The 27,688-nt window shown below is 38.7% G+C and overlaps 1 protein-coding gene across 2 annotated transcripts in view; it reads left to right on the top strand.

Moving 5' to 3' along the window:
• The first annotated feature begins 2,244 nt into the window (after positions 1-2,244).
• Positions 2,245-27,688, top strand: part of LOC105438133 (WAS/WASL-interacting protein family member 1) — a 48,451-nt gene continuing 23,007 nt past the window's right edge. For both annotated transcript variants that reach the window (XM_030993439.1, XM_030993431.1), the window contains exons 1-4: positions 2,245-2,412; positions 20,654-20,950; positions 21,813-21,998; positions 24,130-25,002. In XM_030993439.1, coding sequence (XP_030849299.1) covers positions 20,770-20,950; positions 21,813-21,998; positions 24,130-25,002 — 1,240 coding nt within the window. In that variant the 5' untranslated portion in view covers positions 2,245-2,412; positions 20,654-20,769. The remainder of the gene's footprint in view (positions 2,413-20,653; positions 20,951-21,812; positions 21,999-24,129; positions 25,003-27,688) is intronic.

Here is a 27,688-nt window from a genome sequence, read left to right as displayed (position 1 = left end):
GAGTAAGAATTCGTCCTTTGTACCGTTCCCGAATCTTAATTCTTGTGTCGCCCCTCCCGCGCAAAGTGCAGAAGTTATGACGTTTCATTTAATTATTAGGGAAAGAAGACGATTCGTTGTACCGTTCTCGATTCTTAATCCTTTTCTGAATTCAGTTTCCCCCCTTCCGCTCGAAGCGCGGAAGCTTTGACGTTTCATTAAATTATTACTCTTAATCCTTGTCTGAATTCATTTTCGCCCATCGCTGAAGGTTTCACGCTTCATTAAATTATTAGAGAAAGAAGACGATTCGTTGTATCGTGTCCTTGTGTGAATTCAGTTTCCCCTCTCCCGCGCGAAGCTTTGACGTTTCAATAAAATATTACTCTTAATCCTTGTGTGAATTCATTTTCGCTCATTTTTTTTTAAACATTTCATTAAATTATTAGAGAAAGAAGACGATTCGTTGTATCGTGTCCTTGTCTGAATTTAGTTTCCCCTCTCCCGCGCGAGCGGCGCAGAACCTTTGACGTTTCATTGAATTATTACTCTAGTCTTAAAGGCACACTGCCATACTTGTAGCTACTTGCTCCCTCTATATAGAAAACTTCCCCAATCGGTGCCTGTTGGTCCCCCATGATCCTCTTTTTCTTATGTTAAATGAGAGCAGAGTTAATGAGATAGCCACCTGTCACAGTGACCTCGACGGCACGCTGTGTGGTCTAATCCCTTCTTGCCCAGTAGTGGTGACGGTCTTTAATCCTTGTTTGAATTGTTTTCCTCCTCCCGCGCTAAGCGCGGAAGACTAGTTTTGACGTTTCATTAAATTATTAGAGAAAGAAGACGATTCGTTGTACTGTTTTCGACTCTTAATCCTTGTCCGAATTCAGTTCTCCCCCTCCTCCAGCGCGAAGCGCGGAAGCTTTGACGTTTCATTAATTTTTTAGAGAAAGACGACGAATCATTGTACCGACTCTTAATCATTTTCTGAATTTTCTAAAATGGTTTTTTGTCCGATAAAAAAGTCACAATTTGTGGGGGAAAAAAATTTGCCGGCCGACCGACATAATACATCTCACCGACTTCAAACTTCTGCATTGATATAGTACACGAGGGTTGAGCAAGAATACCGACACAGCTGACCCGACACAGCAACATAATTATATATGCGTATCTTTCTTGCTCCCTCGACGTCGGGTGACTCAACCCAACACCCCCCTCTCTCTCGTAATCTCACCCCTCTTCTCTCAGGCTCTCACCCCTCTCTCTCCTCTCTTTCATCCCCCGTTTTTTGTTTCCTATTTCTTTCCTTTTTCCTTTTCTCCTTTTCTGTCTTTTCTTTCTTTTCTTTCTTTTCTTTCTTTTCTTTCTTTTCCTTTCTTTTCCTTTCCCTCTCCTTCAATTTTTTCTGTTTTACTTTATCTTTCTTCCCTTATCTTTCCTTTCTTTTCCTTTTTTAAAATACTTTTTTCCCTTTCCCTCTCATTTTCCCCGGTTTTCTCATTTGCCTGACAGCAGCGCAATTTTACCCCTGGTTATTATCCCATTATTCTTTTATAAGAAATGCAATTCCTTATGCTCTCGCACATCTCTTCTATCGTTCTTTCATTTTTTTCCTTTCTCTTTTAACTCACAAAAATTCTCTCTTTCCCCCTTTTTGATCTATTTTTTTGTTCTTCTTGTGCTTTTATTTGGAGGGGAGGGGGGGGGGGCTACACGCTTGGCAACAGAGACTCCATAATGCACACTGCAAAATTGCGTCCCCCGCCCCTTTCCCTGTAACAAAAAAAACAAACGCCTTTTTATATTATCACCCCCTTTCTTTCTTTGCCCTTCTCATTATCCTCCTTTTCCCCCTTTACTCTCCTCCGTCTTTCCCCTTTTCTTTTTATTCCGCCTTTCCTCTCCTCTCTCTTCCCCTTTCTTCTTTTCCTCCTCCTTTTTCTCTTCTCCCCTTTTCTCTCCTCCCTCTTTTCTTCTTCTTTCTCTCTTCCCTTTTCTTTTCCCCCTCCTTTTTCTCCCCCTCCTTTTTCTCCCCCTCCCTTTTTTCCCCCTCCTTTTTCTGCCGTTCTGCCTACCCCCCTTCCCCCTTTTTTTTACCAGAGGAGGGAGGCATGTGCTCCCTGTGCCCCCTGAATCCGCCACTGTTTATAGTCAAACTGTAAGATGTAAAAGGCAAAGATTTGGGTAAAAAAAGAAGATGGCTTTGCGCGAGGCAGGCGAATCAAAGAAACTACTATACCGCCCTCTAAAGTCTAAAAGCAGCATAAACAGCCATTTTGGATCAGGAAGTACTGACAAAACCCGAGCCTCTTGTATGATTTCCGGGTGTGATATATTACCATTAACCTAGCAGCCGAGAAGTTATCCTTGTCAGAAATGAGTTGTATATGGAGACTAGAGTGATATTCGGGACTGAAACAAAGCACTAAGGTATACAATTAATTTTACTTTATGGTTGTAGACGGGGACATTTTAAGGTAATCGCAGGAAATTCTCCGCCGACTACACAGCGCGAGGCATGCAAGGTAGACCAAGTCTGCCGCCGCAAGCTTTCGTGTGGTTGCTTGCCAAACTGTGCGTTGCTGTAGCCTAGTGAATATAATGAATGCCCATTGCATTGCATTTGTAGGCGTGTGTTATTCTTGTGTTTATCACTCTTGCCTAACATTTGACCTCGATCTCTCCATAGGTATATATCTTGTTTCAAGTTGTTTGCATATTACAATATACCATGATATTAAATGTATTCAGCATATCTATTGAAAGAATGAAGAGTGAAATCTAACGCCCCTTTTAAAAATTAGATTGATTGAAGCTGCCATTTAAAAAAGAGGGGGGGGGGGGGGGGCGAGGGGAAAGAAGTTTGAATTGGAAGGGTCTGAAATAATGTATGAATATTTCTGTTATCATGATCTTGGATATTGAATGGTGGGGCTAGATCTACTGACATCATGTAGCTTGTTACTTTTTGTTAACGTTTATATCTCGGTTGCGTACTCCAACCGAGATAACGGACGGACGATGATGGATTTCGCGCCGGTGGACACTTGCGATCCCTGGGGGCTAGCGAAAAAACAAGCGCATGGATCGATTCCTTATGACTGGGACTATAATCGATCGATCCGTCATTTCTAAAAAGTGGCAAATTTCGGAGCTAGGATGCAAACAACATTTAAATCGCTGAAATGACACCCCTTTGGAAATATGGAGATTAATCTGCTCTTTCATATGACGCCTCATTTATTGAGTATTACGTTCAGGATCACAAGAAATAAAGGTTTGAATCTCGATTTGGTCATAAAAACATTGACCAATTTTGCATTATCGGGCAAAGCAGCGCAATGCACATAGACTGCATAGGGATGCTGCATGTACAGTAATCTCTATGGGAAGGATTTTAGGACACAACATCGGATGCGCAATCAGACACCCTACTACAGTGTATTAGATCTAATATTATTAGATCGTAAAATCAATTATTTTTTTTAGTCAGAAAAAAAAAAAATTTGCAGTCAAATTGCCAAAAAGGAAACTGAAACCAGAAATGTAAACCAACATCGCAACAAAAAATGACAATATCATCATATGGATATAGTGGAAAATGCAGAGATCTGCAGTCAAGTTTCCAGGTCTATCTGTTATGTGCTCTGTGCACATTGCTTCAATCAAATTTAGTCTTCCCAGGGGTGAGAATAATGATCACCACACCAAAAATGTGTCAACACTGGCTTTGAAAAAGTTCACAGATGTGGCAGTGACAACCTCTGTGAGTTGGTAGGAACTTCCTGTCATGACCAGGTGATGAATATTCCATGCATATCTGCATGTATTTATAAATATTTATTGGCTATTCTTTTGAAAATGTTTATATATTTGTTACAGGAATGTAAATGTGTGTGTACATTTAATATGCAAATCCAATTGCTACTTGCATGTAACAAGCGATTTTCACCACATCTGGGCACTCGACAAGCACAGGTACGATAATACACCAACGACGGTCTGTTCTTAACGAAGAAGAAGAAGAAGAAGAATAAGCTTGTCCACAGTTTTGTCCCCAGAGACTCTGGGAGATTGTTCCATAGTTTTGGTTTGGCATACTTGAAAGCACGGGACCCATATGTTTTGGTAGATCGTAACTAAGGGGCGTGAATGAATGTTTTGAAGATGAATGGAGATTACGAGTTGGTCGATGACTTGAAATACTATTGTGCAAATACCTGGGAGCATCATTGTGTTTACATAATTTATATACAATTGTTAAAGAGTTTAAAAACAATTCTATCTCTTACAGGTAGCCAATGCGAATCATACAACATATGAGTAATACATGTACTACAGTATGCATGAAAAACTATGCAAAATGACTTTTACCTACATTTACAATTTTGTTAGGCAGATTTGATTTTTTTTCTAGTTTTTCGCCCAGATTTAAAGAGAAATGGAAAAGAAGGTTTCACAATACGGAAATGGTTGTCATTAGCTTTAAGAACAGGGAAGTACTGTCTTTCTTTTTGAAAACTGTTGATGTTGGCATTGGAGAGCATTATACACATTACACAAACACATTGACATGTATCCTTATTTCTTAAAGGGATTTGGTATGTCTTTGCCTCAGATTCTAAACAAAATCCTGGATTTAGCTCATGCTGCAATCAAAATTATAAACCTCTAGATCAGTCAGGGATCCAATGACTTTTACACGCCAATCGCATGTTTGATTAGCAAGATATTTATGATTGGAATTCAAAATTTCAAAAACCTTTACAACACTACATTGAGGGAAATGAGTATGGTAAAACCAGTCCCTCAAATATTTTTACTTTTTTGAAGCACTTGGAACATTTTGAAGCACAATTTTACGCCATATCACAGATATTGATAACATGTACCTGCAGGGCCATACATCTCAAATTGGTAAAACTGAAAAAACAATGCCTTTAACCCTTGAACACACTGTATCCATCTGGTTTCTATAATGTAGCGAGTCCAATGATGAAAGCGACACGTCTGTATCAAATTCTTATGGACACAAACCTCTGGAAACGGGATACGGGATACAGTAGGAAAACATGTTAAAAATTCTTTGCTCTCGAATCATTTGGAGATGACTGATGCTGGAGTTCCGTCAACAGGGCTAGTCTGGCTTCAAGATGTAAACATGATTTTTTCCCCCTCTTTCCAAAACAAGGTTTAAACTGGGTCTGGAGTACATAGACTAGATTCTCCTAACTATATATTTTTGTGTATTTCATTCTGTGTTTATCTCTTGATCCTCATTCAGGTACAGTGTATGACATAATAAACCTTGGCTTTAAAAAAAAATGTTGATGTATAATGTAATGTGTTTCACATTTCTTTATCTTATAACACAGAGCTCAATATAAAAGTGAATTTGCTGTGCACAGTTGCCATTCATTTACCGTATGCATTTTAAGGCTGTGCATAACCGTGTAATGAGGTACTCGAGTACACTCCCGGGCTTACAAGTGAATACTCGGAATATTCAGACGCCATATTTTTTTTTTTATTAAAAAAAAAAAAAAAAAAAAAAAAAAAAATTCCCGGTCACCTGGCACTGTCCAGGCCGACGCCCACCCGTGCCAGGGAGAGCGCCCGCCATCGGCATGGTATCGTGGGTAAAAATGTTTCCAGCTCAATCACTGTCAACTCACCTCTCAGATTTGGTCACCTCTGGGACCAAATGTCCGGATTTCTGTTTGGACTCGGAGGTAAAGTCATCTTTGGTTTTAAAAATAGCATTGTTTACTATTATTATTATTATTAAATCGGCGCCTTCAACCGCAACTCGAAGTAAAATAGCGTGGGTTTTCGGAGACGGACCTGGGATATTTCTACCGTTGTAGTATGGTGGTGGTAATTTTCTAATTTTTTAATTTTTTTGGGCAGGTAAAAAAAACAACCAGTTATGGTCATGTGGAATTGATCAGAAAAGGTTGATCATCTAGCATATAAGTATTGGTGTGTACTGCAAGGTTCTGGAATCATCAAAATGATAAGAAATTTGGCCCAGTCTTCGTAAAGTTACAAGCACTGTACACAGAGATATGTATATGGGACTACGCACATGTGCGCGACTCGTGCATTTATCTCTCACACACCAATAGATAAACTAATTTACCAAATATACCAATTAGTAGGCGGTTTCCCGGCAAAATTTTTATCAAAACATATTTTTTAAATTGGGGCGTTTCCAATACTGGTTTTACCTTTAACAATTTTGGGGGCTACTTTTCAAGCTTGCTTGCATGAAAATAACACTCTTTAATTTGTTTTGCATTGAACTCTATGCAAATTTTTGGGGGCTCTTTCATGACTTTCGGGGGCTCTTTTTAGCATTTAGGGAGCTAATTCGCCCTGAGCCCCATGTATTTTTTTCATTGTAGCAAACAATGCCTAATCAGTGCCTGTTGGTCCCTATGATCCTCTTTTTCTTTTAAATGAAATCTGATTTGATGAGATAACCACCTGTCAGTGACCTTGCAGGGAGGTCTAATCCCCCTGGCCAAACTAGTGCAGACAGGCTTTAAGGAAAGGCAGACAATCAATGAGGAAGTTAGGGTTGATGATTGAAGATTCTCTTTGTAAATGACATACATGTGTAAAGATTACTACACTTAGCCGAGTGAGATGAATTGGCATTTCAATCATGAGTTTGTGATGTCATTCCCCTATTGTACACACCTCTTTTTTCATAAATTTCCCGTTTGCTCTAGAAAAAACTGTTTTCCTCATGTCTTTGCCCTTTGAATATGATTCTTATTCCATATTTACACTTCAAAAACATAATTCTTTCACATATTATGAAGATTTTTTGATGATAATATATTAATTTTGTCTTTATATGATTCATACATTTTATGAAAATTCCTGCTACTGATACTGTTAGCATCAAAATCAACAAGATTGAATTCTGTTTTACCTGCAGGGTTCCTAACGGGGAAAGTCAATGCCATGTGTTTCTCAACTTCCAACATAGCGGTCTTTCAACATTTTCTTGCCATTTAAGTTCGTTTAAAACCTACTTTCTATAAAGTTCTGCTACTTTACGGGGAAAGTCAATGCCATGTGTTTCTAGCGTGTTTTGTAACTTCCAACATGGCAGTATTTCTTCATTTTAAGTCCTTTTAAAACATACTTTCTAAGTTCTACCACTTTGATCATTGTTGACTTCCAACATGGCAGTATTTCTTCATTTTAAGTCCTTTTAAAACATACTTTCTAAGTTCTACCACTTTGATCATTGTTGAGGCCGGCTTAAAGCCAGTGCAGGAGACGTGGATGTATGTATCATGTGGGAGTGGAGATGTGGCCCTCCTAGTACATTGTACAATGAATGAATTCCACAATCCTACATTGCCATTTCCTGCAAGGTGTCTGCCTAGTTAGTTTTGCCTTGAGTCATCGGTGGGCATGAGGGACTTGGGCTAAGTTTATACTCCCCTCAAACAACTGAATTCTAAAGCCCACAAATGTCAAGTTTTATCAATTAATCGTTTGTTTTAGTTGATTGCAAAAATAAGTTTATACTCCCCTCAAACAACTGAATTTTAAAGCCCACACATGTCAAGTTTTATCATAATCATTTGTATTAGTTGATTACAGAAATACAGTCAAACCTGTCCTAATGGCCATCTCTTTATAAGGCTACCTACATACACATGTAGACCCCCCTTAAGTAAAACATGTGTATTACAGTACTTGTCTAGAAAGGTCACCTGTCTATAGTGGCCACTTTTTCAGTTTCCACTTTTTCAGTTTCCCTCAAGTGATCTTTATAGACAGGTTTGACTGTTTTAAGGTTACCCGAGAGAAGAACAAGAAAGTGGCCACTGTAGACAGGTCGCCTCCAAGACAGGTTCTACAACACACATTTCTTTCTTGGGAGAGACCAAAAAAAAAAAAGGCAATTTGGCCACTTTAGACAGGTTGCCTACTAGTAGAGAGGTGGCCATTACCGGTATTTATAGACAGGTTCGACTGTACCTGTGTAAGGTAGTTGAAAAAAAACCTTGTGGATGTGATACATGCATGTAGATTATAAAGCCTCCATGTACATTGTGAAGTGAACAGCAAGTTTTCTTTAAAGCTTATCTGTACTAGTTTACAGGAGGGATTATACCGCCCTGCAAGGTCACTGGACAGGTGGTTATCTCATCAACTCAGCTCTCAGTTAACATAAGAAAAAGAGGATCATGGGGGACCAATGGTCACCGATTACGCATTGTTTGTTATATAGAGGGCGCAAGTAGCTACAAGTAGTGCAGTGTGCCTTTAATAGAAAGAAGCTGGACGTCCTATCTTTTGTTATTTCCTGGTACAGACCCTTGACTATAATGACCAGACCAGTGTTTTGTTAAAGATCTCATTGTTATCGATATCCTCAATGAGTTTGTGGGTCATTTCTCCTTACAAAACAACAAAATACATTGTACATTGCAAAATGTACAACATATGCATGTGTTTTTTTTTTTATGTACAGTGTTTGATAGACCGCTTTACTAACATAATTTTATGTATTCAAATTCATGGATGTTTCTTTCTTGGGGACCTAGTGACTGTTAGTACTGAATGAACTACCGTAATTAATGGTGTATTAACCGCACCTTTTTGCCGCCGAAAAAAATTCAAAGTCGGGGGTGCGGCTATACACGGTACACCAAAAAGTTTTAAAGTTTCGATTTATGCCCCTCCACCTGGCGCTATGCCTGGCAATGTCTCCCAGCTTGATAATCGGTGTGTTGACTCACCACTCGGAAACTAGAACAACACTCCAATTTGTCTGTCATCTTGGTTTGAAAGTAATCTTTATGTTAGATCTCAACATGTAGTTTATAATAATAATTCCTCCAATTTTTCTTCTATTACATGGTGTACCACAAGGTTCTATCCTAGGTCCCTACTGTTTTTTAATTTACATTACCGTAATGATCTTACACAAAAAAAAAAAAATCTTGGCAATTTTTTTTTTTTTTTTTTTTTTAAGGGCGAAAAAGAGGGGTGCGGTTAATACATGAGGGCGGTTTATACAACGTTAATTACAGTATAGTACTTGGAATCCAGTCTGCAAACACTGTACATTACTTGTTGCTATTAGTGCTGTAGTCAAACGTTTAACCGTCCGGTATCCGACCGCCCATGGCGGATTCCGTTTTCAATTGGACGGTTTCGTTTTCCCGTTGTTTTTTTGTTTTTTTGTTTTTTTTTAATAATTTTTTTTATAATTTTTTTTTTTACAATATTTTTTTTTAAAGTTTCGATTTATGGCACTATGCCTGGCAATATCTCCCAGCTCGGTAATAGGTGTGATGACTCACCACTCGGAAACCAGAACAACACTCCAATTTGTCTGTCATCTTGGTTTGAAAGTAATCCTTGTAATAGATCTCAAAAGGTAGTTTATTATATAATTCAATCCAATTTTTACACATGGCGTACCATAAGGTTCTATCCTAGGTCCTCTACTGTTTTTAATTTACATTAATGATCTTACACATTCTTCTAAAATTGACATTGTTACTATTATTTGTGACTAGTTCACAAGTACAAATTGGTGCCTTCAACTGCACCTCGCAGGTGTGATTTAACTGCACCAGTTAAATGAAAGTCCTTCCCGCTTTTTCACACGGACCTGGCCAAAAAAAACAATCATTTAACCGAAAACCGTCCGGTTTTGACTGGCGGTTAAACGGAATTGGAGATATCCGTGATGTTACAGCACTAGTTGCTATACATGTACCATGACAAGTTCATGGCATTCTTCCGCAGAAGGGCGTACAAAAACCCCCCAGAAAGACCCAAAACTTGCGGCCATCTTACATTGTACTTGGGAAGTTATATATAATGGAAGTCTTACAAAGTACACATTGACACTGCATATCCTTGCCTCGAGAAAGATATTCCGCAGAAGGGCATACATCGAAAGAAACTGAAAGACCCCAAACTTGCCATCTTACGGTGTACTTGGGAAGTTGCATAATGGAGCTCTTACAACGTACAAAGTACATAATAATTAATACCGGTACTGCGTATTGTGCCTCGAGAACGGATACATTAGACTGCTCTAAGTCAGATCAATCGTGATGCAATGATACTGTTTGCCAGCATGCCAGATACAAAGCTCTTTGTGTAGTAGTATAAGAGGTGACCTGTATGCTCTATTGTTCAAATATTGAGTTCAGTTTGTTTATGCATGAGTGGAAAAACAATCACGGTTTCAGCATAAGGTACAATGGTCTACCTGGTAAATGTATATTTGTATCCTGCATATTTGGCATTTGATGCATACTTATGAAATACGGCTTAGGTGTACCTTGTAAACTTTTATTTGTATCCTGCATTGTTGGCATTAGATGCATATTTATGAAATAAAGTTTATGTCAACACATTATGGATTTGGAGTACCGGTAGGAAGATACATGTAGAGTCAGGAAGAACGAAAATCCATGAAAAGAAAGAAGAAGAGTGTTCCATGGATATTTGAAGTACGGTACATAGACAGTACATGCAGTCTTCTAATTTGTATGTTAATGCACAGTAGTGGAGTTTGGGGCATCATTTCAAACGAAAACTCTACATGTATGTTATGCATGCGCCCCCTGTTATACATTTAAAATGTGGGTCCAGTGTTGTTTTTTCGGGGGCTCCTGGGGCATCAGCGACAGTTCATGTTAAGCTTGTTATCGCAGCAGACACACAAACTAAACCCAAGACAGAATTCTTTGGGAGCTTTCCGATGTGCTCTGTGATCACGTAATGTACGGTATTCTTTGCTTGTCGGCACTTCTCTTTTATACAGAAGTGACCTTGGACTCGGTTGGGACTTCATTTCAAATCAAAACTAACTTGAAGTTACTTTAGGCCTTTCTTCATCAGCTCGAAATTGACAATAACCCGCTTTTTTAACTATCCCGATCGCAAATTATCCAGCTAATTTGCGTCTTCATCAGCCCGAAGTTACAATTAGCAGGATATTTGGTCAAGATAATCATCCCAAGATATCTTGGGCTAGTTTGCAAAATATCCCGCTATTTGTCCGGTGCGTCTTCACCAGCCTGAAGACTCGCACTATGCGCAACGCTGGGCAAAATATCTCGAGCTAATTTCTCGAGTTCTAGTTTGGAGGTCAAGTCTCAAGGTGATGAAGACAAGATTTGTAACTTTGGGCTTATTTCCCAAATCAGAAACGGCCGGCTATTTGGCAATCTCGAGCTGATGAAGACATACCTCTAGATAGTGGTCCCTGGTGAAAGCAGGATGTCCTCGAATGAGATTTCTTCTGTGCTCGAGTGCAGTCTGGGATACCATTTCCAGTTCATACTGAAATAAAAATTGACCAGGGCCTTGTCAATCGCATTTGATCCAAATCAAGTCCTCCAACCAATCGCAAGTTTGCAGTCTCTTGGTCTCTTATAGTTGCGAGTGATATCAATCGCAAATACTTAAGTTGCGATTAATATTACCTCTTTAAAAGACGGAGCCTAAAGACTGGCCCAGAAGACAACTTTGGTCAGTCCCCTGTAAGTTCTATTACAGGTCTAACTTGGACCTCATTCACCCAAAATGGGAACAAAAACATGTTCTGCCTTGAAGCGAGACTGCCAAGACGGAAGAAGCGTTTATTTTTCTTTGAAAGTCAGACAGACTGGGAATGGAAACCATCTACTATAAGATGTACATGTAATGTACATATGTCACAGTGTTGGATTGCGATTCGGCAAGTGTCCTATTTTCCTCTCTGCGTGTGAGCTGGGAAGGAAGTGATAGAAGATGTGTTCAGACTTTTCAAAAGAATAGACCAATTTACCAACATATTCAAATTGTTTGCATACTTTTAAAACCAAGGTTGTGCCTGACAGCCCAAAAGCTTGCCAGAGGCTTGCCCGGCATAGCACCAAGTAATATGTGCAGACTGGATTCCAAGTATTCATGCAGTAACCGAGGAAAGAAACATCCATAAGTTTGAATGTGTTAATAAAGAGGTCTATTGCTATATAGAGCAGCTAAAGCATTCTGTACATTGGTTTTATCTATTTTTATGCCTCCGCCACCGAAGGTGGTGCCGGAGGCATCATGTTTTCGGGTTGTCCGTCCGTACGTCCGTCCGTCCGTCCGTCCGTACGTCCGTCCGTCCGTCCGTACGTCCGTCCGTACGTCCGTCCCGTTTGACCGTTATCACAATATCTCAAGAACCATCTAAGATTTAAACTTAAGACTCGGGAATAGTATTTATCACCATAGGAAGACGATCTGATTAGATTTTGGAGTACGTAGGTCAAAGGTCACAGGTCACAGAGGTCAACTTATGAAATTCCTTGTATTGAGTTTGTTAGCGCGATATCTCAAGAACCATTTGAGATTTAAACTTCAAACTTAAGGATAGTATGTATCACCATAGGAAGACGATCTGATTAGATTTTGGAGCACGTATGTCAAAGGTCAAGGGTCACAGAGGTCAACTTATGAAATTCCATACATTGAGATTGTTATCATGATATCTCAAGAACCACTGGAGATTTAAACTTCAAACTTGGTGATAGTGTGTATCACTATAGGAAAACAATCTGATTACATTTTGGAGCACGTAGGTCAAAGGTCAAGGGTCATAGAGGTCAACTTATGAAATTCCATACATTGAGATTGTTATCATATCTCAAGAACCACTGGAGATGTAAAAACTTCAAACTTAACGATAGTATGTATCACCATAGGAAGACGATCTGATTAGATTTTAGAGCACGTAGGTCAAAGGTCAAGGGTCACAGAGGTCAACTTATGAAATTCCATACATTGAGATTGTTATCATAATATCTCAAGAACCACTGGAGATTTAAACTTCAAACTTAATGATAGTGTGTATCACCATAAGAAGACAATCTGATTAGATTTTGGAGCACGTAGGTCAAAGGTCAAAGGCCACAGCGCACATTATGAATGCAAAAACAGCTTGTGATCGCGTTATCTCAAGAACCGATTGATGGATTCATGCCAAAATTAGGTCATGTTTGTTACTTGCAGAGCCAATGAACTGAGTAGATTCTTGGTTCATAAGGTCAAAGGTCAAAGGTCATGGGCCCATTATGTATGCAAAAATAGCTTGTGAACGCATTCTCATTAGAACTGACAGATGGATTACTATTTAACTCAGAACATCTTGCAGAGCCAATGAACTGAGTAGATTTTATGGTCATGAGGTCAAAGATCAAAGGGTCATATATGTATATGAGAAATTGCTTGTAATCACAATATTCTGAGAACCTGTCAATGGATTACCATTGAACGTGAATTCAATTTTTTTTTTCTGTTTTGGTTTGTAAAATTGCTCTATAACGGAGGCATCATTTTCGACTGCGCGCAGTCGAATTCCATCTAGTTCTGTACTTCATTCATTCTCTAGCCCATTGCAGTAATGCTTGAAGCAGCGTCTCTGTACTGCTATTAAAAAGGATTACCATGGCTCTATAGCCCTCAGCTGAGGCTCCCACCAGCATGGTCTCTTCAGGGACCTGGAGCTACATTGTACATGCATGACCTACAAATTGTACACTGTAGCCTACGTTGCATACCTGGGTCGAGAGAGGCAAAAGTAGGTTGGTGATTGTTTGATGAATAATTTATCATTTGTGATTAATGCCTTAGGAAAGGACACTAGTGCATCAACTTGGCTTTGAACCTGGGACCTCCCAGTTACGAGGCCTCTGCTCTACCACTGAGCCATCATGCCTCCTTTACAGTTGAAAGGAAGGGTCATTCTCTGGATCTTTCAGCTACCAGTCTAGTTCCATGTGTATGTACGGTATCTTCATTAGTTTAGGTGTCTGGTGTCTTGTGCCTGGATGTTGTCCAGCTAATTAATGTTCCCTGGTGTTATTGTTAACAAGTCGGTTAAGACCCTCAATGAACCTCCCACATAATGCCAACAGTGTATTGTAGGCATACATGTAACATGTACATGTAACTACTTCTGCCATTGATTTCAACTTGTAGATAGTTGCTTTGCTTTTAGAAAGCAAAAGGAAACTTTGTATCGTAAACGTATGGGTATCAAGTAGTCATGCAGTATCACTATGTAACAAGATATTTTGGAAAGCGCTTTATAGAAACCTCTTGTATAATATTAAAGCCCTTTAGAAATATAATCTATTATTATTAATAAAGATCGTTTGGGAACAAAAGTCTTATGACAACTAATGTCATGCAATCATTTCTGCAGTCAGCTTTCACACTTCTTGTCTCATATGAACAATAAAATTTGATTCTGCTCTGAAACTTAAAGCAGACAATTATCTATTGATAGTCACTCATTGCAAAAGCAAAAATTGGACTTTGCTATCGTATTGAAGAGACTTTTTAGTGATTGCCTGCCTGTATGCTACTTGGACATGCACATAGGCCTATCCTGTACACATCCACCATAAAGCGATAAAAAATTGCATAGCTACGTGTATGTGTACGTTGTCCCAGACTTCAATAAACGTTGATACCTGATTATAATGTAAATACAGTACATATATAGCCAACGTAGTGAATGCGATTATCAAAGTTCTCGTTTTTTTTTCTGCTGAGTTTGAACATGCCCTTAATATAGTGAAACTGAAACTCTTGTATGGCTCCACAGCCTTCTAGTGGTATAGTTTTGAAGAAGGTTTAGAAAGGGCTAAATGGGCAAGCTTGAAACTATAGTGACACTGATAGGTAGAGTAGTGTATGCCATGTACTGCATGTAAAGTAAATGGAGGCCTACATTTATGTTCAGTTTACTGCAGTTGAGATATCATAATGGTATTATTACTGTGCTATGTAGGCCTGCTATGTAGGCCTACATTCAAGGCACAATGGCTCAGTGGTAGAGCATTTGGTCTCGTAACTAGGAGGCCCTCGGTTCAAAACTTACATGTATTTGATGCGTTCGTGCCCTTCGGTAAGGCATTAATCCTGGTTGCTTTATACAAGCATACTTTTACACATGCTTCCTTAGCAGTTAGGTAAAACAACAAACCAACCAACCTTCAATATGTATTTTGTAGTAGGCTTTACATCATGTGTACAAAGAAAATTTCCATACATTGTATATTTATTTTAGGCAAACTGTTGAATAGGGTCGCTGATGTATGCATATTGTTCGAGATGTTACCTTTCCCACTGCAATGAGAGCATCAGTACATGTACAGTACTGTACATGTATGTTTTTAATGTAAAAGTAAATACTACTCTATATGACCTTGCTATGTATATTTAGCCTACATTACCCATGCCACACAATATATATATATACAATGTACTGACTACTGAGTATATTGTACACTGTTGGCTAGTCCTGTACAGTTGACAACTAAATTATCCAGACTTTGTGGGCCAATGAAGATGGACGAACCATCCTGTCCTGGGCCCGTTTCATTCAACTTGTTATCTATCAAAGGCAAGTTACAAGAACTGCATTGTACGTAAGCTGCTGAAATTTTGCATTTGATTGGCTTCGTTCAAATCTGTTCAGAATTTTGGGGCTTGTTCGAAGCTGCCAACCATTCCTACTTTTTGGGGAATAATTCCTACGTTTGACCTTCAAAAAAAGTTCAAACTGATGTTTTGAACCCTAGATTCTTCTCTCTCTTTCTGAAATAGACTGCGTAGTCCTAATTCTGTCTTGAGAGATTCTTGAATTTTGCTGTGAAAGGTTTAGTAGGCAGATACGCTTGTTAGTAAAAAGAAGTTTTATGGAACAGGGTCCAGGTCCTGCTGTTGACTAGTTCTAGTACCGTTAGGCGGTGATGTACAGCTAGTGTACAACCCTCTGTTTGTCATAGAGATGCTGGTCAGGTCCAGGTCCTGCTGTTGACTAGTTGTGGTACTGTTGGGCGGTGATGTACAGCTAGTGTACACCCTCTGTTTGTCATAGAGATGCTGGTCAGGTCCAGGTCCTGCTGTTGACTAGTTGTGGTACTGTTGGGCGGTGATGTACAGCTAGTGTACACCCTCTGTTTGTCATAGAGATGCTGGCCAGTGATAGCATTCATGCAGAACTTATCACCAAGTTAGTCATCCAATGGAGGTAAACAAATGCACCCATATACATTCCACAGGTGCTGGAATGAAATGCAAGCTCTGGTATGTCTGTCATGACTCCATACTGTATGTGGAATATACATGTATGTTTTTTATTGATTTTTTGCATTTGCAAGCTGAGATTAGTTATACAGACCATGGTGTATGCTGTATTTTTGTATTTCATACTTATCCTTTACTGCTTCGGCAGTGATAAATCAAACTTGATATACTTATATTGATCCGAAATCCTACTATTTGCTCAACACATAAAAAACAACCTTAACTTTACTGTACTAAACTGAAGTAGACTTGAATCAAATGAAATCCAAGCTCTGGTATGTCTGTCATGACTCCATATGTGGAAATTCTGTTTTTTATTGATTATTTGCATTTACAAGCTGAGATTTGTTATACAGACCATGGTGTATGCTGTATTTTCGTATTTCATACTTATCCTTTACTGCTTCTGCAGTGAAAAATCAAAGTTGATATATACCGTACTTGTATTGATCCAAAATCTTACTATTTGTTCAACACATCAAGAAAAACAACTGATTTATTATACTGTAGATCTCTGGAGGGGCGACAAAACCTTGCCGATAATTATTGTTTTTAGAGCTCCGGAGGCCAACAAAACCTTGCCGATAATTATTGTTTTTAGAGCTCCGGAGGGCAACAAAACCTTGCGATAATTATTGTTTTTAGATCTCCAGAGGGGCAACAAAACCTTGCTGATAATTATTGTTTTTAGATTTCCGGAGGGGCAACAAAACCTTGCCGATAATTATTGTTTTTAGATCTCCGGAAGGGCAACAAAACCTTGCTGATTATGTATGTTGTTTATTGGCAAGGTTTTGTTGCCTCTACAGAGATCTAAAAATAATAATTATCGGCAAGGTTCTGTTGCCCCTCCGGAGATCTAAAAACAATAATTATCGGCAAGGTTTTGTTGCCCCTACAGAGATCTAAAAATAATAATTATCGGCAAGGTTCTGTTGCCCCTCCGGAGATCTAAAAACAATAATTATCGGCAAGGTTTTGTTGCCCCTACAGAGATCTAAAAATAATAATTATCGGCAAGGTTCTGTTGCCCCTCCGGAGATCTAAAAACAATAATTATCGGCAAGGTTTTGTTGCCCCTACGGAGATCTAAAAACATGTCCGTATCGGCAATGAAGTCTCAAAAAAAACACACATGTAACAAACTGCACAAAAATAATGTTTAAACGGAGCAAGAAATGCTAAACGGTTTTGATTAATGCGGTCGTATAACCGTCGGTTAAACGTTTTGACTCGGGCCTAATTTCACTTTGATGTTGGTGAACTTGTACATTTGATAGTCTTGTGAAACGCTGCCCTGGAACCCCAGGGTTTTTGCTTGCAGTGCAAATGCCCCTTGTAAAGTGTCAAGTTAGAGTCTGTGCCATTCAGAAATAATGATAGACATTATTTGCCTCGGCATGGTTGACGACTTGACAAATGAGCTGTTGCATATATATGTCCCTGATTCTGGTATTCTGACCACAGCTTATTTTGGTTTTGCTAGGAGTAAAATTTTGGATTCCATTACTATTTATTTTTCAATTTTGTACCCTACATGTCTCTCTTTTTTGATAATTCTAGTTTGGGTCTTGATAGAGCCATTTTGCCCCACCCCCACTCTTGTTTATTTTTGTACTGCTACGTGTATAGGCCTATTGGAGAAGCATTGTCTCAGTATCTGTCTCTTATGTTTGGGTGTATTTCAGTCAGAATGTACCGGTAGCTATTGTCTATGGATGGGATCATCATTATCGATGGGTATAAATGCCATAAAGGAAATGACCGTTGGGACACAGTTCCTTCTGTTCCTTCCTTTCTGCCTTGTTGGTTCTGCCGGGGCCTAGCTCCATCTATTGTGTAAAGTATCAACAGTTGGGTTCACATAGCAGTCCAATAACTTAGGGTGGTATTCTCGAAAGCGGACTAACTTTAGTCCATGGGTTAATCCATCGACTATGTATGAAATGCCAAGTATCCATATGAATATGTTTTTGAATAATTTAATCTGTCACTAAATCAAAATAAAATGTAATAACATAATTAATAAACAACAATATAGCTATGAAATAATTATGTTATGGTAATTTAGGGACATATGAAATTATTCCAAAATATATTCATATGGACACTTGGCATTCCATACTTAGTCGATGGATTAAACCATGGACTAAAATTAGTCCGCTTTTGAGAACACCACCCTTTAAGTTTAGGTCATGGTTTTAAAGTTATCTTGTACATGTAGTAAGGGACTATGCTGATGCCCTCATTGTTATAAAACCAAGTTTACTCAAAGTTATAAACCACAAGCGATCTTAAGGTTAGCGCGATAAGTACGAGCAGCAGGGGATCTTCACTTGGAAGTTATGTGTCCTGCCGATGCAATTAATTTCAAGTTACGCCGATACACCGGCATCTACAGTGAAGTTGAAATGAATGCTCTCCCTGGCTTGAAGTTAAAAACTTTTCTTCCTTGTCGTATCAATGCCATGTGATCCCTCGTTGTTGAGATTGGATCTTTGTTTAGAATTTTTTGCAATCTTAATGTTTTAAAGCTAAGGTGGTTTCGTGTGAACATAGCCTATATAGACCTCCCTTGTCTGATTTTGTTTTCCTTGCAAGGACATCCCTTTAGCTCTGTCATTTCCTTTCTGTGTGAATTCAAAGAATTGTTTGAAGGTAAGAAGAAGCATTTGGGTCTTGGGTGAAAAAAGCTTATTGTCAATTGTCATGTATTTGGAAAATTGCTAACTTTAAAGCACTTTACATTTGTATTAAATTTTGTGAAATGTAACCTCCCAGTACGTCTCGAAGTACAATATATTTGTAGTGTTTTCCCTCTTCCAAATTCCTGACATTGAAACAACAACATCGTCATCCATTTTTTGTACTTAATCAGAATTGCATGTCTTATGTAGTTTAGTTTTCAACCTACCGGTATCTATCTACTGTACATGTATCTAACTATCTATCTACATGTATCTACATTATCTATCTATGTCTGTCTGTCTATATGTATGTATCTTTCGGTATCTATCTATCTTATCTTTCTATCTAGCAATCTATCTGTCTTATCTCCTGGGAGTTAAATTTGTATCTGTATTTATTTATTTATTTATTTATTTATTTATTATTATTATTTTTATGTTTTGGGGGAGGGGGGGGGGGATGATTATGTCTGGCAGGGCTTGATACCCAACAGGTGAGTGTGATATGAGCCTCAAATTGTAACCCTGGACCCCTCCTCCCCCCCACCCCCATTTCAAAATATTTAGAGGGGGTTCATGCGTGCACACCCTCAATCCAAATCTCCCGCAAGATAGTATAAGCCCTGCTTAAGGATATATACTATACATGCGAATCAACTTTTTTTGTCCTCACTTTGTGTGACTGTTCCCTTTAAAGCAACAATGATTAATGATTGGTAGAGGTTTGTGGGTTGAGACTATTAATGCAAACAGGACAGCCAATTATCCATGACATTCTCTAATATGCTTGAGCCACTTTAATAACCAAGAGGTTTCAGATACACTTTTGAACGTACAGTTTATGTATGAGAAGCCTACCAATACAACAGTCTCTCCTAGCAATCGACACTTGGTTAAATTCACGAATGTGTAATGACTCTGGCCATGGATCACAATGAGGTGTCAAATCTGCATGACACTGCAGTTTACCTTTCGCCTTAGCAGTTTCTGATATAGAGAATGTTAAATATAATTATTAGAAAAGTTTATTTACAGTATTTGTGTAACATACAATGTAAAATTCTGGTATAGAGTTTGTTTTAGAAATGCTTCTATCGTGGATACAACATCAGGCAATTGGCGATTCCGTGCGATATAAGTATAACACGTGACTTTTATTGCAATGATGATTATGATAAAATGATTAATTTTTAATATTTTTGGGGAGTGGCAGGGGGGGGGGGATATACAATGTTTTGCAAATTATCCAAAGTTTAAACTCTGTCTCAACATAACTGATGCTGGAGGGCTGTAAAAAGCATGCACATGTAGGACAAACTGGGAATTGGAGGGCAGTTGACTTCCCACAATCTTAATTTGTGCAATTGTTCTGGTTGTCAATTTTGAGCCCAGTTATGTAAATCTGTATTGTTCGTTGAATTCTGTACTGGAAAAACTCCTAGTGCCATTACAGGTGAGCTGTAGCAGTATCAGGGAAAAAAATACCCTAACAATTTCGGGGGCTACTTTTCAAGCTTGCTTGCATGAAAATAACACTCTTTAATTTATTTTGCATTGAACTCTATGCAAATTTTTTTTGGGTCTTTTATGACTTTTGGGGGCTCTTTTTAGCATTTCGGGGGCTAATTCGTCCCGAGTCCCGTGTATTTTTTTCACTGAGCAGTATGGTTCTGTAACTCCCTGCTTTCCTAGCTGCGCCTTTGGATCTCGCATCAAGTCTTCTGTCTGCGAGGTGGGCATTGTTGGCAAGTCTGACATGAGATGGCACTGTGTAATAAACTACGCTACGGCACAAAGTTCATCAGTTCAGTATCGCTTTAACATTTTTTTTCTTCTTCTTTGTTCTTTTTTCTTGGTAGGTACTATTGCCTGGATGCTGTGAAAACCCTCCTACCACCACCATTCCAGGGAGATAACCAGAGGGAGACCCAGTAGGGCTGAGAGAGGGATCTAGATCAGGGACCCCTCTGACAAGATGCCACCCCCGCCGCCCCCACCGGGGCCCCCTCCCCCGCCCACCTTTAAACAGGCCAACACGACCCCGCCCAACCTCAACAAGAATGAGCAGAAAAACAGAGGGGCGCTTCTTGGGGATATTCACAAAGGAATGAAACTCAAAAAGACAGTAACAGTGGACAAAAGCGGCCCTTTGCTAGGTAATTAATTCAATTTATACTCACTTCATCTGTGATCAAGGTTATAGCAGGGCTACCGTAAATCTCTGTGTATAAGACACACTTTTTTTCTTCCGGAAAATTTGAAAGTAGGGGGTGCGTCTTATAGACAGGTACAGGATATTTTGAGTCCTCAAAATGCTACTTTCTATTGGTTTACAAACATCTCTGTGTCTCATCCTAAATTACAAAATGCGAATAAAGAATAGGATCTACTAATTGAAGTTAAGCTACGTTCCTAATTTGAAGGGAAGAGACTTTTTTTTTGTCTTAAAAAATAGGGGTGCATCTTTATACACTGGTGCGTCTCAATATACACAGAGATTTGCTTCATACAATCATCAGATACACTGAAATCTAAGCTGTGGCCAGTATGGGATGAAATAGCTTTCACCTGCCCATGTAGTAAAAAACAGTTCACAGATGTATATATTTTGTTTAATACAGTATAACTCAGTGGGGTAATTGACTACATGTGTATAAGTTTTCGTAAGATAGAGAAACGGGTCATTTATTAAAACAATTTAACTATAACTGATGTATTTTTTTTCATGGATAAAGCGATGCCAGGTGTTATCTGCCAAGATCCTGAATAAATATGACAGGGCTTGACACTAAGAGGGGTGCGGACCACATGGCCCCCCCCCCAAAAAAAAACACAAGACAGACCCAGCAGCTCTTGCTCCCGACCACAAGAAAATAATGTTAGTCTGGCCCTCTTTATGTTTAGAGTTATGTTTGATTTTCTGTCTCTTAACGTAGATATATTCCATCTTTCATAGTGTTTCATGGAAACCTACAGTCTAACTGATTACTTTCCCTTTATTATCTTTCATCTTTTAAGGTCCATCAAAACCTAGTGGAGGAGGAGGAGGAGGAGGGGGAGGAGGCGGAGGAGGAGGGGGAGGAGGAGGAGGCGGCGGAGGAGGATTTGGAGGAGGAGGAGGAGGGGGTCTTGGAGGGCTATTTGCAGGTGGAATGCCCAAATTGAAGCCATCAGGAATGAGGGGCGGCGGAGGCGGCGGTTCAGGTGAGATTCAATAAAATGGTGATCAGACATTTGCTTCAGGTTTTTTATCTGAAAAAGGTTATCTGTAAAAGCAGAAACTTCGCCCACATTGATTCTTTTTCTTCTTGTGGTCCAAACATAATACAAAAGTTACAAGCTGCGAAGCAATTTAATAAAAACTAATCCCATACTGCAGGAACAGAAGAGAAGAGAAAAAAATGATGCGAAGCTTGAATATGTGATACCTACAAGTTCACACACAATATTGCCGTAATTGTACAAAACTTGACTGAATAAACACCTTTTTTTCCATCCTAGAGAGATTCCATATTACTTGCAAGCATACCAGAACCAGTATAATTTTAGAAGACGTTTAATGATGATTACTCAAAATTAGAAACATTTCTTTCTCTGATGTGTCATGATGAAAATCATGATGGACGTCATATTTTCCCCATGTTTGGCTGCACATCGTACCAATGATGTAACAGGATGCACATTCTTATGGACACACATTATTTTGCAATTATTTATCCTCTGCATGATTCACTTCTAAAGTAAAAGCGGAGAAGATTTCTTTTTGAAAAATCCCTTACAAGGAATGCATGTGGGATACGGTGTAGTGTAGCCTAAACCTTTACCTCTTAAGGCACAGTTGATTTCAATTGAATAGCACCCTGGGCAGCATGTCACAAAATCTTCATACACTGTAAGTACAAGTTGGCGGACACCCCATTGAAACGTGTGTATTAAATGTAACATGCGTTTCAGTGGGATGTCAGTGAACTTGTACTTATGAGGGTTTCATGAAACGATGCCCAGATCTTGTACTTGTAGTTGTACAGTACGGTACAGGGGCCTGTTTCACAAAACTTCTTATCAATAACAAATGCCAAAGTTCTATAACAAATTCACTCTTTAAAATAGCCAATCAAATGCCATGATTTCAATAGCTTATACAGTGATTGTAACTTGTCATTGATATTAGTTTCATGAAACAGGGGCCATATACACATTTTACACTGTTGTATTTAATTATGAAAGATGTTGATCTAACAAAAATACTGTATTAAGCCCTTTTATAGAGGTCCAATTGAATTTTCAGAGTTCCGATAATTTTTTTTTTCAAATAGTCAATAGTGAGAACAAGCTAATCTCACGTTATAATTATCTGTCTGATGTTCCCCCATAAAAATGTTTATGTAATACATTTACATAATGTTTTAAGAAAGATGAACTAGCATGATTATTACATTGAAACAATATTTATAATGTGACTAGTGCTTTTTATTTGAAAGTGAAAATTGATAAATTGTATCTTTTTAGAATGTGTTAAGTTTCTCAAATGCTTGGTACTGGTAAATAATCTGAAATGTGATTTTGTGACTATTATAAAGTTTAATTCATCAACAGTTTAAGCCTTTTCATTTTAGTTAGAACCTTCAACCCAATCTACATCCCTTCATCCATACAAACCTTTACATGTATCCCTAATTTACCAACATTGCTTAAAACTTGCTATTGGTTTGTCATTAAGAACAGGTTTGTATTTACAACATTGGGTAATCTTCCATAAAACAGATAGAAATTAAAGTTGAAAAAGTTTGTAGGCCTACTATGGTTTCTTTAAATCTTTCTTGCTAGAAAATACTCTTTGGAGTTCTTTCAAAAGATTGTCCTATGATCACAGCCTCAATTTTGTTGATATAATCAGTACATTTTACTTCACAATCTATAGTGAAACCAATAGAATACTCGGATTCTGGCGGGATTCCTTGAGCAAATGTCTTTGCTTATCATGACAAATTCTTATGCAAGTAATAAGTAAGAAATATATTCTATATTCCAAATTAGAATGAAATCTAAAAGTTCATTAAATCATTTAGAAAATGAACGATTTTGGCTATATTCAGCTGTTTAATTTCACTATCGAGAACTTTTAGATACAGGTTTAGATGCACAGTTAAGTGCTCAAAACCTTGATACACCTGTATTTGGTAGATATGGCTAAATTGTTTAATAATGAAATTACTAATTAATTAAAGAATAAGAATGCTGAGATCACTGATATATATAGATATATATTGCACTGGACAATGTTTAGAGGTGGAAATAATACTGAGAATGCTGTTTCTCTCTTTGATTTCTCTAGCACAATCAAACACACCCTCATTACATGCACCCTCATCAAACCATGTCCATCATAGCAACAGAGGCCTGTCAACGTCACCTCAGCCCCCAAGACACAAATTTGGTAATGGTGGAAAGCCCAGCGGTGGCGGACTTCCCGCTTCACGACCATTACCCCATCCCTCAGGGAACTCACGGCCGCTGCCCAGCCAACCACAGAACACTCACAACCCGGTGTCGGCCAGAATTAGTAATAAAGGCAGCAGCAATGGGCACGGGGCAGCAGACAGAGCACCGCCCCCTCCACCTCCTAGTAGTAACAGACCTAGACCCCCATCAACAAGTTTTCCCCCTCCACCCCCATCATCTTTACCATCCTCAAAACCCTCAAATAATTTTCCACCACCCCCTCCCACATCATCTATACCCTCAAGAAATAGTAGAGCGCCGCCTCCCCCAAAGAGAGATCCCCCTAGTAAAGGGTCGACGCCCCCGCCCCCGCCCCCTCAAGGGAGGATTGATAATAAACTATCCAATGGTCCCAGTACAGGTCCACCACCACCACCGCCTTCAAGGCAGCCCCCCGGTGGCAGGCCGCCCCCACCCCCAAGAGATACCCCCAGGCCGGGGACCGCACCACCACCGCCTCCGCCTTCCAGAAGTCAAGGCCGGCCACCGTCAACGGTTTCAAGTTCGTCGTCGAGGGCGCCGCCACCGCCGCCTAACAGAACGTCGACCGGTCATTCTGCTCCTCCGCCACCATCCAGGGATAAAGGACCAAGACCGCCGTCAATAGTGGGAGGACCGCCCCCACCACCACCTTCTAGAGGTACACCCAGGAGTCCCCCTGCAAGGAACCCCCCTGCCAGGGATTCAGGAATTATGAATGGAACTGGTAAGTACCATGCACTATTCTTTTTTCTACCTCATTAAACAGTGATAAAATGCTAGTCAACTGTTTGCAATATGTAGAAAATGTTCCATCAAGTATTTTATTTAACATTACTGCAAACCTGGCAAAAATGGTGATGTTTTAGAGATCCATTTCCGCATGACACTCCTGACATGGTGCGTGGTTGAGTTTTAAACAACATTTTATTTTCCGGAACAACAACGATTCTATCCCAGTTGTGTTCTAGATGCAGAAATACTGGGGTTTCTGTACAAAAGACTTCAAAGAGCCACAACACCAGGTTATAGTTACAAAATCCAAGATATATAACCTTGAAGTTCGGACAAGATTTCCTTGTTTGACACGAACACATGTATTTCCTTATAATACCAGCCATCAACAATGTGACATGGGCCATGTATTATAAAGCCTTTTGATTGATCGTAAGGTTAATGTTGAGCGTAATTCTATGGCTCATCGTGTATTGATCAAGTTTAAGATCAATCGTAACTCTTTATAATACTCGGCCATGTACATGTACTGTATGCTGGTAATGTTCCATACTGCATCGCTTGCCAGAATCCAAATGTGTGTCTGAGATAGTTTTGATCTATACATTCTTGTCAGTTCCAGGTAGGAATATGAAAGATATAATCTATCTAAATGTTAAGTAGACTTGGATGCTTATATAATATTTGATGGCTTTGAGTGTGATACAAGAATATATTGTCTTAGCATGAGAAAAACTGACAGTTTTTGCTTGCAACTTGTAAATGCAGCTCATGAGTAGAGACTAATACAGAAATTTGTATGACATGCTTTATGTGTATATGATTACCGCCTTTCGAATGCGTGACAGCTGTTTCTTGTTCCATTAAAGGTACTCATCAGCATAACTTATTAAGTCAATTCCAATAAGCTCATTTTGGGGTGGGTGGAGGGTGTTTACATTAGGTTGTGTAGCTGATTGTGGACAGATACATACATACATCGTACATGTGTGTATGTTATTTTACTGACAAACATCTAAAATTAAACTACTGTAAATGTAGATTTATCCTGAGAATCGTATAGCTATACGATATTATTAAAAGTAAATGCCTTTAAACAAAAATCTGAACATTGAATAGAGAAACATCATGTAATATGTAACAAAACGATTTGTAGAAAAACTCATGTTACAATGTATGTACAGTACATGTATGTATGTGTATATGATATTCATAAAAAAAGTATAAATATTCTATTGAAGGAAAATCTCATGACTAGGCAGGGCCAGCGACTGATGTCTTCAAAACTAATTTCTTTATTTGACCTTTCTTTATTTGACCTTTCTTTATATGATCTACAGTGTAGGCCCTTTAACACAAAGCCTAGCAATTGACCAAATGATTGATTTTTGCGATCGATTGCTTAAGTAGTGATCACTGCAGTCAATTGTAAAAATCAATCGTACGATCATTTGCTAAGTTTTGTGGGGCCGTGGTCTGCACTGCTCTTTTGCTATACGATCAATCTCTATATGATGTTTCTTCAAACTAGTTTCATATACAGTCAAACCTGTCTACAGCGACCACCAAAGGGAAACACAAAAAGTGGTCTTTGTAAACAGGTTCCTTTATTACATGTCTCAATGAGAAACCATTTTCAAGGGAAACAAAACATGTGCTTGTTGTAGACAGGTGGTCTTTGTAGAAAGGTGGTCACTAAAGCAGGTTTGACTGTATATGTAAGTCTCTATAGTCTGAAGTCTGAACAGTCTATTTGGGTTTAATGGCTTCTGAACACTCGTTGTATCTTGTCAGTTGTGCAAGGCTTATCAGAGCAAAGACATCGTTGATGAGGCCATAGTCCAAAGACGTACGAAGTGAACGTAGAACAATTCCCAAGTGCACTGTACAAACATGTATACGTCATAAAGTATGTCACAAAGTCATAGGCAAAGGTAGAATACAGATGAATACAAGTAAGACCCCAAGTGTAGGGATAGTGTAAATAATTCTTCAAGACAATCTTTGCTATTAATTTATAAAATACTATGACCTTTATTGAATATAGAATGGAACAGTCATGATATTAATAAGTCACATTAAGTTTTGATGTGATAATGCTAAATAACTTTTTTGTTTTTCTTAGGATAGAAGATAACACTTGTATGTGTAGGAACATAATTTAAATTCTTATCAAGTTTTATATTGCGTAATTGACCTACTGCATGGTTATAAGAACATCTATTTTTATTCATTCTAACAAAAATTTGATATTAGTAACTCTATTTGTAGTACAGTACATTTGATTTTGAAGCTTCCTTTTAACTTTGAATGGTATCCAAACAGGGAGGGGGAAGGAAAGGGTGAAAATATGATAAAAATGGCAAGTTATATGAGTCACTGTTTTGAATTCATTGAATGAATACTTCAAATACAACCCCTAAAGCCACTTCAAAGCATACAGTCTGTACACCCATGCAGTAGTGCTTGTACAGTCTATGCATTCACACAAGAAACTTTGAAGTTTGAAAGACAGAATTTTTTCTGTTTTCTATCTGTAGACGATACAGGCTATTAAGTGGAGTATTGAAACCTGATGCCTTATGAGTATCACAGAAATATGCAGCAAACTTCACACATTCCATCTTTTCTAGTATACTCGGTACTCGAAATACCAAACACATAAGGAAGCAATATCC

Source organism: Strongylocentrotus purpuratus, unplaced genomic scaffold (assembly GCF_000002235.5).
Source record: "Strongylocentrotus purpuratus isolate Spur 01 unplaced genomic scaffold, Spur_5.0 spur5_contig_848, whole genome shotgun sequence".
NCBI classification, from domain to species: domain Eukaryota; kingdom Metazoa; phylum Echinodermata; class Echinoidea; order Camarodonta; family Strongylocentrotidae; genus Strongylocentrotus; species Strongylocentrotus purpuratus.
The sequence above is the reverse complement of the archived record's forward strand: the minus strand, read 5'-3'. Positions and strand labels throughout refer to the sequence as shown.